Source organism: Erpetoichthys calabaricus, chromosome 1, assembly GCF_900747795.2.
Source record: "Erpetoichthys calabaricus chromosome 1, fErpCal1.3, whole genome shotgun sequence".
Lineage (NCBI taxonomy): Eukaryota > Metazoa > Chordata > Cladistia > Polypteriformes > Polypteridae > Erpetoichthys > Erpetoichthys calabaricus.
The window spans coordinates 232,436,445-232,452,581 of NC_041394.2; the positions used below are offsets into that span (position 1 = coordinate 232,436,445).

Here is a 16,137-nt window from a genome sequence, read left to right on the forward strand (position 1 = left end):
GGGAATGGCAAAAAATTTTACGTCTCATTTTTTTCATGTCGAATGGAGAGAAAAAGGATTACGATATAATACAAAACATTTGTGACCAATGCAGTACTGCAGTAAATAAAGTGAAAAACATTTGAGAGGGGGTTGAATCCCACAATACTCACGTCTCAATATACAGATGTCCGTTATCCAGTCATATACACAAAATGTGCAACATGCCTGCATTTTTGCAAAACTATTGTTAGATTGATACAACACAATCATAAACAGGAAACTAAAGCCTCATGGGAGTCACGTTTTGAACTGAAGACCCACCTCCTCCCCTCATTTATTGGTCAACAGTCCTGTCTTCAACTCAGAAAAGTGAAATTTTGTTACCGTATACACTCGCGTATAAGTCAGGTCTTGAAACCCAAAAAATCGATCATAAAATCAGACCCCAACTTATATGCTTGTTCAAAAATGCAACACTTAATTATTTATTTTTTTTCTTTACATCTTCTTGCTTTCTCCAATCTCACACCATTTTCTCAGACTCATTGAATTTTGTTGCAGCAGAGCAGTTACCAATTTCTTTTGCTACTTCAACGACGTTTAATTTAAAACCAGCTTCATATTTTCTTGTGATTGAACGCTCCATTGTAGATAAGGGATGCTCTTACGATAAAGGTGTATGAGGGTGTGAGATACAAAAAACACTAAACAGTGCAAACGTCACTTTGGAATAGTTCGGGTATTACTGTGTGGTCACGTAGGCACAATACATAGAAAAAAAAGGCAGTGTGCTCCGTGGTTACTCTCTCAGGTGGCCATTAGCATATCATAATCTCTTGGACCAATAGCTTGACTATTCCGCATTCAGCTTACACGACTGAAATTATAAAATACCAGAAGTTATACAGAGAACTTAAATGCAAGTATATACAGTACGGTATTTCACTTTTACTCTCCATTCTACATGAAAACATCTTAAGATTAAAAATCTTTCTTGGCCACCACTTCAAACTGCTGTACATGGGGTAAGTAACATAAAAATGTCATTTTTGGGTGGGGTATTCCTTTATCATACAATAAAAAAAGGTGTTTAAAATAAAAAAAAAAACTATTTTCTGATGTCAATGAAGCACAACATATATAGATTTGCAGTTTCACAAAATATCTGAAAGAAAAAAAAAAAGGATGAGAAAAAAAGCATAAAAGCAGTAACCATGCTGCATTCAGCAGATCTGCCACACTCTCTCCCTCTTCAAGTTCTCCTTCTGACCCGCTCTCCACCTACACTACAAGGCGTTCTTGTCAGTCCGCACACAAGTTGGCAGTGATTCAAGCTAAACGTCACAACATATATACACATTTAAATATCTTTAGGATATGTGACTGTCTTAGTTTTTTATAGAAAGTCAAAAATGAAATAATGAAGCACCCTCTGTTAATATGTTCGCTCTCTTTACCCCTTACGCTGGTGCTCCTCCTCTATTAAGTTATCCATCAGTCTGCTCTTAAAAAGACATTTCTTAAATTGAGGGGTACATTCTTTTACAGAGATTATTTTATATAAGACACCCTTGACACTCACAGGAGACAGAAAGAGAGCAAGAGAAGAGAGATTGTGGGAAAAAACAGAGTCACAAAAGCAGATGTGACAAATACTATCTATCTATCTAAATAAGTAACAATTGAAGATTACAGTTCCGAATAAAATTGTACTACTTTAATTAGAAGTGTTCCTCACAGTTTAACTTGCAAGACAAAAGTTTCAGGTTATTTCTAATGAACATAACATGCACAACATTCAGATAATTCCACTGTAAAGAGAAAAACTACAGAGAAACGCGTCAAGGGTCCATGACAGTTCATGGCTTTTAAAACAATGGATCAGCTCAGACCCTGTGAGTGAAGGTGTGTGGGAGGAAGGCTGTATGGTGGCAGCAAACTTGATGAAGAAATTAGCTAATTGGGCGTAACATGCACAAAGGCAGTTAGCTCAGATGTCCTTCATTTTGGTTCTGTTGATTAGAAGACCTGCAAATACACAGCAGGGTATTTAAAAAACAATCGGAGAGTGAGACGGGGAAAAAAATCAAGAAAGAGGAGTGAGTGTGAGAATGTGTGGAGTAAAAACCATATGGGAAGGACAGACAGAGAGGGAATATGAGGGTTAGGGTTGTTCCGGTGAGGAGGAATGGCGGCAAGGTGGTCAGGATGCCCTGTGTAAAGCAAAGAGAACAGCGCTCCAGGGGTAGTGGCGCTCTCGCTGAGCAATGGGGAGCAGGAGTGGCCGATTGCTTTGATGGTCGTCCTTCATGTGCCAAAGGATGGTGGAGGGTCAAGGAAGCAGGGCATGCAAATGCCAAAGGATGGTGGTGGAAACAAGACTCAATGAAGACTGACGGTGCTTGCTAAAGACAGGTTTAGAGAGATGCGCTCAAAAGGCAAGACAGGAAAATTCTCACTGTGTTTTTATTCTTGATTTTGACCTATTTATTTATTTATTTATTGATGGATTTTAATCTCCAAAATGACACTGCTTTTTTGATTATTTTTTGAACTACACTGCACTTTTTGGACCCTGTTTGGATCGTCTGTGAATAAATTCACTAATTGTCCTTGTCCATCCTCAGTTTATGACTAAAATATTCTGTGGAATAGGTATACCAATGCTGCAGGGACCTGGGGCATCACAGAAACATTCTTCATTGAAGTTGCTTTTATAATTATGACACTTGTTGCCCATTTTAAAGGCATGGCTCCTCCTAACGGTGTACATTACTATTCTGATAGAATGAACATATTCAAAGTCAGTTTGAACTGCCAGTTTAGAGCAACATGAAAGAATAAAAAACTTCTGAATTGGGAATATATGGAGCATTAACAGCAAAAAGATGTGATATTCAAAAATTAAACTTACCATCCAGTACCATCTTGGCAACAATAGCAGTAGGATAGCCAACAGTTTTAGCCATTGCTGAGTAACCTTTAGGATCGCCATACACTACCAGACTGATATGCTTAGTTTCCAATTCACCATTCAAATGTCTTACACCAACATCATTCCTTAAGATAATCATATCCCTCTCTTCACTTTCTAAAAAAGAAAAATAAAAAAAAGTTAAAAATTAAAGTCTTACTGAATATAGATTGTAAATATACTGCATCTAATTTAGTTTACAATTTATAATTTTAAAACCTAGAATGTACTAAGACTGTTCTCTCATTTAGTTACAATAATCTATAACAAATGAAAACACTTTGAGTTAAGTGTTCATGTAATTTTATCCTTCATATGAAAAAAATAAAATATGATTCAGCTACATGCTGTTATTAAACAAAAATGTACTGCATTATTCGGAGCTCAAATAGCCACTTACCATAGGCCAGTTTAGCTTCCAGATGCTTTACTAGGGCACTCAAAATGCTGTCAGAGGTTGGTACATCTTCATCATTAAACATTTCAAACCTAATAGACATTTAAGAAGGTCTAATGAGACATACAGTAGATGCCTTGGGTACAGTTTAAAATGAATCATGGAAGGCTACATGTGCTATACAATAAAACATTACATTTCTCACCATTCTAGTGTCTGCATCATGCAGTCATTCCTTTCAAGTTTATTGTAAACTGCATTTTTTAGTTCATCTTTACTACTTGATGGAGAAATTTCTACAAGGTGACAGAGAAGTTCTCTCTATGAAAATAAGTAATAATAAATAATCATAAAACTGAAAGATAATATAAATGTCTATAGACAATAAAAAAAAATAGGAATTGTGAACTTTCCTGGACTTAAACTTAGATAATATAAATGTACAGTACATTTCTTATGTTACATATCACAACAAAATTCTTTCTCTTTTAACATAGTTTCATCTTCTCAGATTAAAAAAATAAGAATGTGATCAAGAAAAAAAAAACTCCATAACTAATAACAATTTAGTATGGAATGTAAGGTAGAAGGAACATTTTTTTTGTCAAAATTAACAGAGTATCACTATGCACGTTCAGCTTACCCAGGTTACTGGTGAGGCTCCAGGATGCAGCATTGGGCAGGGGTTGGAGTTTATCATTCCTAACTTTACAAAGCCACTAACAGCAGTTGCATATCCCTGTAAATGGCAAACACACATTTTCCCATAAATACACTTTAATTAAAATATTGCCTGGGTTTTTCATTCTGCCCAGCTAGATTAAATTAAACAGAACGAAAACTACAATATTACAATCTTTTTCAGAAAAGTCAAAAATAATTAAGACCATTTTTTAATTAATACCAGTCCAAATGTAGTCACAAGTTGCTCCCATTTTTCTTTTAATTGGTCTCAAAATAAAGAATTTCAATGGGTAGACAAATTAGAAATTTCAGATAAATTAATAGAATGTTTCTCTGCCAACTAATCTTTAATAGTATTTCCAAATGAACAATTGTTTGAAAGCTTGGAATTATATTGTAAACACCGTGGAGAGTTTCATTAGATTAAGCAAAAGCTAGAAGTATAAAACAAAGAGACAGTAAAATTTAATTAAACAGGTATACACATATATTATTCACTACCAAATTTTTGAAAAGTAAGGAAAGGGATTAAAATCGGATTTACTGTAAATAAGTTACTTCTTGTATTACCTTAAACCTTATAGTGCCTCTAAACAAAGTATGAGCTGACTGAATTCCATAGGGCAAAGCATAGGTAGTGCTGTCTCGGTTAGGAATGGCTTCCAAATTAAAGCCTGGTAAAAATTCCAGAGGTGTAACAGTATCAAGTAATGCACCCCCAGGAGGTATATTAATACTCTGTCACAAAACAAAACAGAGAAGAAACAAAATCTGTAATTAGAAAAGTGTCATCTCCTTGCACAAACCTGAAAAGATTAATTTAGAGATTGGCAAATGACTGTCTTCTCCTTACAGTATATGGAAATCCACAACACGCCATCAATTCATTTGATAATTATTGTTTTAAATGCTTTCTATGTGCCCATGTTGTCATCCTGCACTGTGCTACACTAACCACTCTAGTCACTTTAAGGAGAAACAGTAAAAAGTACTGCATGGCCCCTCAAAGGTAATCCACAACAGGAGTAAATGCTGTAATTGAAATTATACAAATAATGCACAACTCTCATTTCAATATTTAGTCCAAGAAGAATGACACGAGGACTTTAGCAGATCTTTGGTGGCACAAGAGCACTTTGATTTTCATTGTCGTCCAACAGGTACCGAGTCCTGGGTTTGGAAACTGAAACGAAAAACATGCCTGTGTGAAGCTCGCTAAGTCCATGAGGCCGTATGAACAGGTACTCACATTTTTCCTCATATCTAAAATATCTGCTGATTATGTTAACTAGCAACTCTATATGGATGAAGGGTGATGGAAGTGCATTTTGCCAATGTTAGTTTCTGTCACACATCCACCTCACAGTTTAGAACTGGAAGAGCAGGTTCAAAAATGTTGTTTCTACAGATGTGCATCTGTCAATTTATTTTTTTACAATGGACCTACTTTTTGTTTTCTCCAGATTTCTTCTTGATAGAGACCTCAGTATTTTTAAATTTGCTGTATTGTATGAAAGACTGTCTCCATCTGTAAAAGAACCAATAAAATAGCGGGGAAATGGTTTTGGAGAGCAGTCCACTGAAAGTCAATATTTGTTAATTAAACGTCTAAGTACTAGAGCTTTAGCACAAATACAGGAACAGATAGGATGATGGTGGATAGCATGCTCAGAAACTTGTGAAGCAGCACTGGATATACATAAAGCTGCTTGTGAAATTAAAGCTTTGTGAAAGCAATTTTCACATATAATAATATTTATTATGAATATTATATTAATAATATTCATTATTTTACCATCCAAAGACAAGGAGGGAGGCAAGAAACGGGGCTAACAGAAGTGAAACAGGCAAGTGAGGAAAGCAGTCTTCCATTAACCTTCAGGAAGATGAAAAAAGGTGGGCAAAGTCTGCAACCTGAAAAGGGTTAAGTGGGAGCCAGCACACGAGTACAGGTCATCTTCTTCTTTAGGGTAGGTGTGTGAAGGAGTGAGGGAGGCAGTGGCTACAGATGGAAAAGTACAAAAGAACGGCATAAAAAGACGCTTGGATTGGGTTTAACTATATTTGGTGGGTTTGTGTCTAACTGCTGCCATCCCAAATAATAAAAATGTATAAATATTTGATTGCTTCTGTTTGATCCCCAATAAAGATAATTTTATTGAATTTTGAGATCGAGAAATATGAAAAATAAAACTTAAGTTGCTTCCCCCATCCTGTACGTTTTACTAAATAAACAAACTCTGTCCTATAAGCTAAAAAGCCACTTCCCTTTTTAGGCATATGATAAACTCAAGAGACACTTACTGTAACAGATATTGTTCATGTGACTGACACCTTGATTCCAGAAATTAACAAAATTCCACAAAATGACATTAATATACAGTCAAGCCTCAACTTTTGGGTTAAGTGCCTAGGAAGCAATGCGAAATCTGTGATCACCAAAAACTGAAATTTTTTCGCTCGAGATTGCTCAAAATACACTTTCCTTTGTGGAATTCGTTAGCACAAAACACTACTTTTGATAATATGCACTTTTCATAAAACAGTAACCATGAAATAACCCATAAAATGCAGAGGACGAGACTGGCGAGGTCTTGACATCGCCTCTGAAATTCAGGAATTTACAGCTGGCAAATAGCATTGGAGATTGTGAAGGACGCACCAACTTGAAATAGTCTATCAGCGATGTCTGCTTCCTGCACCGCTTGATATCCTTGAAGGTCTCGGTGTATGAGCGCTGTGAGGGATTGCTGGCAGTATATCCCGGACAACACCCCCAATCCGCCAGATGAAGCCATCCCTGCAACATGGAGGGGCCCCGAATTCCAGCAGGGCATCATGGAACTTGGAGTCTTTTGTCACAGCCCTGCTGGATAACGTGGGGGCAGCCAGAGGACACTGCAGGGAGGTCCAGGAATGTGTATTTTCCTTATAGCCCGGAAGTACTTCCCAGTTGAGGGGACGGCAAGAATGACGTACTTCCGGGCTGAAGAAAATAATAAGTTTTCACCTGACCAGGAAGTGTTATAAAGTCACATGGACTGAGGGACAGAAACAGTTCTGGGTTAAAGACTTTAAAAGGACTATGGGAAATCCCAGCGGTGAGCCGAGTTGGGAGGAAGGGTGACTGAGCTGCTGGGAGTGGAGGATAGTGTATTGATTTATTGGATTTGTTTATTGATTATTATTGAAGTATTGTGGAGTGGAGGATGCTTTGTGCACTGTTATAATAATAAAGTCAATATCTGGACTTTTATCTGGTGTCTGACGAGTGGTCTGAGGGTTCTAGGGGATGACAGCAGCCCCTATCTGTCACAGCGCATACATACAGTAGCAAAGGTGAGCTGATGTTTCACCTTGAGGCTGCGATCGATGATGGAATCTGCAGCCTCAATGTCTCTAGCTAGCTTTTTGTTTTTAAACAAAACAATGAAAATATGCAATAAATGCATGGGGAGCTCTTTACTCTCTAACAGCAGGGAGAACAAGACAAGCATTGTATTCAGTTCAGTCCCCTGTCCCCCTGGCGTGATCAGGGCTGGCTATGAAATCTAGAGGTTACAAATAAAATCACGCAAAAACACTTGGAAGTCACGAAATTTAAATGCGCAAATGTTGAGGACTGACTATATACACATCACACAGATGAAAAATCAGTAAAATGAACAAACACCATGCACTGACATCGAGCTTTGAAGTGTGTAATGGCTGGTTTAATTTTCAGAAATTTGCAGTGCGGCAAAGCAGAGCGAATTGCTTTTCTGAGAAACTTTAAACTTTTAAAATGATAATATTTTTCACAGTGTTTTATGTGTAAGTAATTGTAAAAGTGCGTAATTAACACATCTTTTTGTAATACTTCATTATAGTAAACAACAAAAGTGTCAACTGAGGTGATGACCTTGTTTGCCTACCTTAAGTGGGGTTTTTTTTGTAGGCACACAGTTATCTATACTTTTGTATGCTTTTGCTAGTATATTGTAAAGACTCTTCAACTTTGGGACTTACAAGATGAAATAGTGTGAAAAATGAGATTTATACTTCCCTCCTTTAGGAAAAAAGTCACTGAAAGAAGACAGTAGCGAAATAACTTTAAATTATAATGGGATATCACAGCTTGATAAGTACCAGCTTCAAATCGTTCCGATTTCACGATGTGCAAATAGATGTCAACACTAGCTCTCGAGTTGTAAATATCAGAATAATTCTGCCGTTTCTGAGAGATCAAGCAAGGATTTTTTCCAGTATATAATTAGTCCTAATAATTAGAACATTTTCACATTAGTCCTTCTAGAAGCTAATCATAAATAAATATACAAAAACCCTTGTGGGCTACTTATACATTGTTCACATATCTGTACTTTACTTAAGTAGATTTAGCTCTGGATACTTCGGACTATTGCTCCTCTAAAATTTTAAATGAATATTTCGACTTTCTACTCCACTACATTTCTAAATGGCTATGTCTTACATTTTATAGCCACAAGAATGGTTCATTCATTTTGAGCGACTCTTTTCAGAGAATCACAGAAATCAATTTGGGAGCAAGAACGAACCAATTCGGTACAGCTCCACAGGAGTGCGAAAATGCGTGTGTGATGCTGTCAGCCTTTTCAGGTTAGAGCAGTTTAATCTTATTGGGCCGCAGACATGTCTGTGATGAGTAGCCACATAACTGCTTGGTAAAATTAACTAAGTTTGCCCAAGCACAAATTTTGTATTATGTGATGAACCACCCAATATTTATCATACTATATGGAGCAATGCAGTGTTGAAAAAATGCCAAATGACACATCTCAGAGAGCTTTCACTTCTGAAGTGCAAAAATATAATAAGCATTCCCACCTTTATTCTCACAATCAGTGAAACAATCAAAGTGAAAAGACTGACAGCAAATACATGTACAGTATAAGAAAGGGGGAGAGAGGAGGAAATGACAGACAAGCTTGTGAAATTAAAGACTGCTGCGTTATTTGAAAGGTCGAAATGAAAACTGCAGGTGTGGCACAAGGATGTGACAACTTTTCGAGTTTAGTGAGGGGTTAGCCAATAGAGTAAAGGTATAAACAGTGCCGTGACAGTGTTTAATGTTAAATAAACCTTCAATGGTCATAGATGACTGGTTGGTTCCTCATTACATGTTGACCCTTACGTCATTCATTAAATCTAAGTCTGCAACTGAGGTGCAAAAAAGACTTTGTATTAGGTTTAATGTGTGTTGTTGAAGAAAAATGCTTTCTTGTCATACTATTTTAAAGTAGTTTGATAAATAACTGTCTACTGGTAGCATGAAAGATTAGACCACTGAGAATTGCCAGAACACCAAAAAATACTAAAAAGGTAAGACAAGCAGTACACATCCAGCACACTGTTGGGCGATAGAGTTAAACATTTCAAATTGGACTATTCACTGAATTATTCAGCAGGATTTTTCCTATCACCAGTATGAAGTATAGATGGTGTATATATTTTTAAGGATTAATTTAGCTTTTTTTTTTTTGGTTAATTGAACTGGAGGAAAAATGTATTGTTAATGGTGGAGCTCATTTGAAAAATGCTCTTTAAGACATGGTAAATAAGTTGCATTGATTAATTAATTTTCAACTACTACATTCCTTAACTGATGTCATGAGTCAAATCACAAAGTTAAGTGACTTTTCACAACATGCTTTAAAAAAATCATATCTTTGAGCTACCCCCAAAGAAATTATTGCTCTTATTTTTGCTAAAGCTTAAACTAAGCATTTCCATTGGTAATGATACACTTCAGAAATCTATTCCTATTCTAAATGATAATAGCTGTTTTAGGTTCAAGGTCCAGGTGCTCTCTGTGGGGAGTTTACATTTCTCTCTGTGTCCATACGAGTTTTCTCCTACTGCTTTGGTTTCCTCCCACAGTTCAAAGACATGCAGGTTAGGTGGATTGGTGGTGCTGGATTCTCCCCGATACGTGTGTGTGTGTGTGTGTGTGTGTGTGTGTGCTTACCCTGTGATGTGATGGCATTCTGTCCAGGCATCGTTCCTACTCTGAATAAACTGATTTGGAATTTAGATAAACAAGAGTATTCTTTTAGCAACATGGTAGTCACACTTATCTTTTTTTAGTAATATTTATGTGAGAAAATATGCTTGAAAGGAAACAAAAATGTTTACTTTTTTAATTATACAGCCATTGTTATTTGTCTTTGTATAACTTTGTTTCACTATGATAATAATTCTCTTCTTGAGCCCCAGCCCCAAACCAATTTTCTAGCTTGGGTTCTTAGATTAAAAAGTTTAAAACCCCTGGTTTAGAGGTTTGAAGTGCATGCATGATGTTGTCAGCTTGTTTCGATTAAATGTTTAAAGTGCAAGTGAAAGTAACACCCATCTGATTCACGATTCATTCTGTTTAGAGCTATATCATTCATCAGCAACGAATGAGAACTCTGTCATTGATCATGTATCAATCGTCATACAAACACAATACAGTAGCAACACATATATTTCAGAATACAGTAATCCCTCCTCCATCGCGGGGGTTGCGTTCCAGAGCCACCCGCGAAATAGGAAAATCCGCGAAGTAGAAACCATATGTTTATATGGTTATTTTTAGAATGTCATGCTTGGGTCACAGAGTTGCGCAGAAACACAGGAGGTTGTAGAGAGACAGGAACGTTATTCAAACACTGCAAACAAACATTTGTCTCTTTTTCAAAAGTTTAAACTGTGCTCCATGACAAGACAGAGATGACAGTTCTGTCTCACAATTAAAAGAATGCAAACATATCTTCCTTTTCAAAGGAGTGCAAAGCAAGCAGTCAAAAAAAAAAATCAATAGGGCTTTTTGGCTTTTAAGTATGCGAAGCACCGCCGGTACAAAGCTGTTGAAGGCGGCAGCTCACACCCCCTCTATCAGGAGCATGAAGAGAGTGAGAGAGAGCCACAGAAAAACAAAGTCAAAAATCAATACGTGCCCTTTGAGCTTTTAAGTATGCGAAGCTCCGTGCAGCATGTCCTTCAGGAAGCAGCTGCACACAGCCCCCCTGCTCACACCCCCCTACGTCAGCGCAAGAGAGAGAGAAAGAGAGAGAAAGTAAGCTGGGTAGCTTCTCAGCCATCTGCCAATAGCGTCCCTTGTATGAAATCAACTGGGCAAACCAACTGAGGAAGCATGTACCAGAAATTAAAAGACCTATTGTCCGCAGAAACCCGCGAAGCAGCGAAAAATCCGCGATATATATTTAAATATGCTTACATATAAAATCCGCGATGGAGTGAAGCCGCGAAAGGCGAAGCGCGATATAGCGAGGGATCACTGTATATTCATTGTTTTGTACAATTTCTTATTGGAATTGCTCTAAACAGAATTACTGTAGATATTTACAAACGAAAGGCCTTTGTGTGTCTGTATGTGTGTGTGCGTCTGTGTTGTGTATGGAGCATTCCACTTTGTTCACACTCGACCACAGCCACGGGAGATGGTGTGAATTGTACAGAAGATGTAGAAATTATACAAGTGTGATTTGCACTTGGTGAGATGGCACATGCATGCATCTCACTTCTTATTCAACCCAAGCAGACAAACTCAGCTTTGTGCTCCTTGCACATTGTACGTTCACACAACAAACTATCATATGTTAGCCTGAGTCTGGTTCCAGCCTGTGCCGCTCAATTTGTGTCACAGCTGCACTCGTCTACACGTCCGTGCCAACCAAGATACACCTGTCCAGCTCACTTAGCTGACACCTCTGCAAGTTCACCAATATAATAAAACTGCTTGTATATATAAACATAATATTAAAAACTAATATGTTTATGCATGGGAAGATCTACCATCTGGGTATCTTCTTACAAAGTGGCCTTTGTATGTGCCAGAAAAAAAAAAGCCTAATAACCAGAAAAGTCAAAATTTTTACTGACAGTACAGGCACTTGCAGCACCACGCTGTCCAGCACCCACCCCCGTTAACAATTCGATCCTCACAATTATAAACTTGTCCAATTAGACCTAAATAAGAAAAAAAAATACTTTTGAAACAAAAATATGAGTGTATACGGCACAAAAACAGCAGGTGTATAATAAGTCACTTTTATAACATCTGATATTTGATGTGTTACTGCACCACAAAAGAGAAAATGGATGGTCACTCAAAACTAGGTCCAGTGGTGCAACAAAATGAAAGATTAAAGAGATTTTGAGAATATGACTTCAGCTGAAGTTCAATTTATGGACTCTTTAAGTTCACCTTTTCAAAAGGTAATCCCAGTAGTTTAACACCTGCCTTTGTACTAAGCGATATCACACTTGGGCCTAATGCACTTACACTTTAGATAGCTAAGTATTACACACTTATCATAGTGACATGCAGTGGTAGGCTGAACTATTTTTACATTTTTATGTTTTGTTTCGTCCTGTTGCACACTGCTGTATATTTAATGCTGTGTGTTGTTTTACTGTATGTGTGCTAGTGCCACTTGTTTGATCGACATAACCAACCTTTGTCTTATTATCATGTAAACCTACAGCATTACATTCTGTATGACAAAAGTCATTTTGCACTTGTCTTTGTTGCTTACACATACTCATGCATATTTGCTGTGAATCAAAAATTCTGTGGGCTTTATTTGAACTGTAACCATGCATGTGTCCCGTGAATGTCCAGTGCCCCACTTGCTAAATGTATTTGGGTGCTGACCTTGGAATGAACTAGAAAAGAAGGTCAAAATGACCCGATGTAAGGTCTGGGATTTTTTTTTTCTACTTCACTGTCTGTACCTGAATTATTATTGACATATGTTATGTTCATAATAGAGGTACTGAGGACATGGAGACTTTTGATTTTGGACACCCTGGGGCCCATGAAGGTCTTAATCCTGCTTTGTCAGTAGCATAATCCGCATCATTCTTAATTAAAATGGGACAACCTGTACTGTTTGTATTTAAAACAAAAGACATTCAATAGACTCACTTAATGCCATATGATACTGTTGAATCAGTGAATACAGTACATTCGACATTGTTTGAATACTTCTTCCACCACTGTGCACTTAATAGTGCCAGGTATCAGCACCAATATCATTTTATCTTGACTAAATTAGCGTGCACTGATGTATTCGAAGTGGTAGCTTTTTTAGAAATTACTTAACCATGCATAGAGAACATTAATATAATATGACAAATTTCAGTAACACTTATAGTACTTGAAGGGTGTTTGCATAGTGTCAGGATTGGTAATAGGATTTCAGCCAGCATTATCACAAACGCAGGCACCTCACAGGGATGCGTCCTTAGCCCCATCCTCTACACCCTGTTCACCCACAATTGTGTCATCTCCTACAAAGATAACATCATCCTAAAAATCGCAGACGACACCGCAGTGATAGGATGCACACTGGAGGGGATGAGGTGGCCTACAGGAGGGAGGTGGACAGTCTGATGTCATGGTGTGAGGACAACAACCTCACCCTCAACACAGACAAGATGAAGTAGATGATAGTGGACATGAGGAAGGAGAGGAGACCTCACTGGCCACTGTTCATCCAAGGGCTTGAAGTGGAGAGGGTGAGCAGCATTAAATACCTGGACGTCTACATCCGTGAGGACCTCACTTGGACACAACACCACACAGCTAGTCAAGAGGGCTCAACGGCGGCTGTACTTTCTGAGGAGGCTTAGGAAGTTTGGTATGTCAACTAAGATCTTCGGCAATTTTTACAGCTGCATTGTTGACAGCATCTTGACCAGCTGCATCACCATGTGGTACGGCAACACTACTGCAAAGGACTGCAAACGCCTGCAGAGAGTGGTAAAGACTGCTGAGAAGATCACCAGGACTCCACTGTCCTCTCTGCAGAGCATCTACAACTGCAGAGTCCGAAGGAGAACTGCCTTGATCCTCAGGGACCCCACCCACTCCCAACACGAACTGTTCACACTTCTACCCTCAGGCAGGAGGTATAGAAGTATGAAATGCAGGACTTCCAGGCTAAAGAACTCTTTCTTTCCCAAGGCCATTAGACTCCTAAATAACTGACTGGAGTTTATAACCATGGTTCACCTCATTCTATCTACCTCACACAACTGTAACTGTATTCGACTTGTCCATCACACACCTACCTGCACATTACACTTTATACTTCTGTTTTTATACTTTATGCTGCCTCTGTTACTTATTATCTATCTACTACTTATTATTTATGTTAATCTTTATACGTTGGTTTTGTCATTTGGTGTGGACAGCAAAGAAATAATTTCATTGTACAGGGAAACATGTTTCCTTACTGTGCACATGACAATAAACTTTGAAATTTGATATGCATGGAATGACATTTAAGAAGAAATACTTGATTAGCAATTAACAGTTAACATCAGTATTTTGAAGATGTGGAACAAAATATCATTGCTCTTTATACATTTAAAAAAAACAAACTTTTTCATAGCACTGCACTCATTTAAAATTCACCATAATTTAATGAACATATGTATCGCCACATCAGAGTCCACACATATTATGGGGTGCTCCTTGTTTTAATATAATGGCATCTACTTTATAAAACCTATCATCTTGCGAATAATATTATTAAAAAATAATAAAATATTGCTTCTTAAATAATAAATGTTGTTCAATAACCTATTCATGTGTTATGAACCTCCATGTAAACACCCTTCAACTAATCCTTTGGACAAATTTATTCCCCTGTTGGACATTTAAAATATCATGTATTTGCCGAAATGAAAGATACAGCAGGAAGACTTGTGTCTTTCTATAATTCTTCAGTCACGTTAATCAGTCTCAAAAATGTGTCCTCACAGTCCTCAGACAAAAAGCAAACTTTTTAAAATAAGGATCTAGAACTGATGCCTATTGACAACGGCACTGAATGAATGTAACATAAAAGAAAAAGAACCGGCCATCTTGACTGATAACTCCACTATTATGGAGCTACTTCAAGTTGGCTGCTTTGAGCACGCGTTCGCTTTTGTAGCACATGCTACTCTGAAAATTCGAACAATTGCCCACTTACTTTGCCAGGTGAGGCGCTTTGCAGACTTTTTACATAGCAGTACAGCTAGCCATGTGTTTAAAGAAAAGCAACGTTTATTGGACTTGCCAAGACACAAACTTGTGATTGATGCGGTCATGCAATGGAATGCTAGAATGGTTTTTAAAACAAAAGCGAGTGATCTCAGTAGATCTGCGTGGAGGCAATGAGTTTGCTTCCGGTGTGTTTCACTACAGGTTTTTAATATGCGATTGTCACTTAGGATTCTGCTGCCCACACATCTGTTTTAAGTGTCAAAAAACACTAATTTCAGTTAAAAAGGACACACCATTTGATGCAAGATAGTAAAGTGCTTTTTCCACAGAAAGCCTTAACAGGAGCATTAGTGTCTTCTACTGGATTAGATGCCAAAAACGAAGATCAGCCAAAATCTACATATAGTAATTGAGCAGGACAGAGATTCACAAGAACGATCTTGTGACATTAAGAATTGATACTGAATCATTTGAACAAAAAATAACGACTAATCGGAAAATTGATAATTTTACACAGGCCTAGTACTTACATTAAAGAAATTTTATTGTATTAGGTTTCTTAACAGTATTTGATTTGGCTACATTTTTAACAATCTATGCCACCAGATATATTGAGTATTCTGTTATAATGTTGTCAAATTTCTTTCACATTTTTTTCTATTTTGTAAATACACGTGTTTAGTTTTGTTTATTTGTTGGTTTATTTTGTACGGTTCTAGTCTTTCATATTTTTTGTGCCCTTTTTTAATTGTTTCAAACATTTGGTGTTGCATATTCTATTAGATATACACTACAGGTCAGAAGTTTTAGAACAACACAGTTTTTTCAGTTTTTATGTAAATACACAGTTTAATGTCTCAGTGTTTCCTGAAATTAAGGCATAGAACAAATAAATAACCGCTAATAAAAAAAAATGAGTAAAGGAATCATTAAGTGCCCAAAAGTTATTCAAATTTTTGATTCATCAAAACAGCCACCTTTTGCTGATATAACAGCTAAACTGTGGTAAGCCTTTTGATTCAGAATTTCAGTCACTTTGTGCAGGTCACCAACTCTGCCTCCAGCAAAAGAACCCCAGAA

General features: G+C 37.3%; 1 protein-coding gene across 2 annotated transcripts in view; it reads right to left on the bottom strand.

The window, feature by feature from the left end:
* The window catches only part of aass (aminoadipate-semialdehyde synthase), a 97,271-nt gene that overhangs the window by 1,151 nt on the left and 79,983 nt on the right, over window positions 1-16,137 (bottom strand). For both annotated transcript variants that reach the window (XM_028812529.2, XM_051929807.1), the window contains 5 exons: window positions 4,608-4,775; window positions 3,997-4,092; window positions 3,559-3,674; window positions 3,357-3,445; window positions 2,897-3,073 (listed from right to left, as the gene is read on the bottom strand). In XM_028812529.2, the coding sequence (XP_028668362.1) occupies window positions 2,897-3,073; window positions 3,357-3,445; window positions 3,559-3,674; window positions 3,997-4,092; window positions 4,608-4,775 (646 nt within the window). The remainder of the gene's footprint in view (window positions 1-2,896; window positions 3,074-3,356; window positions 3,446-3,558; window positions 3,675-3,996; window positions 4,093-4,607; window positions 4,776-16,137) is intronic.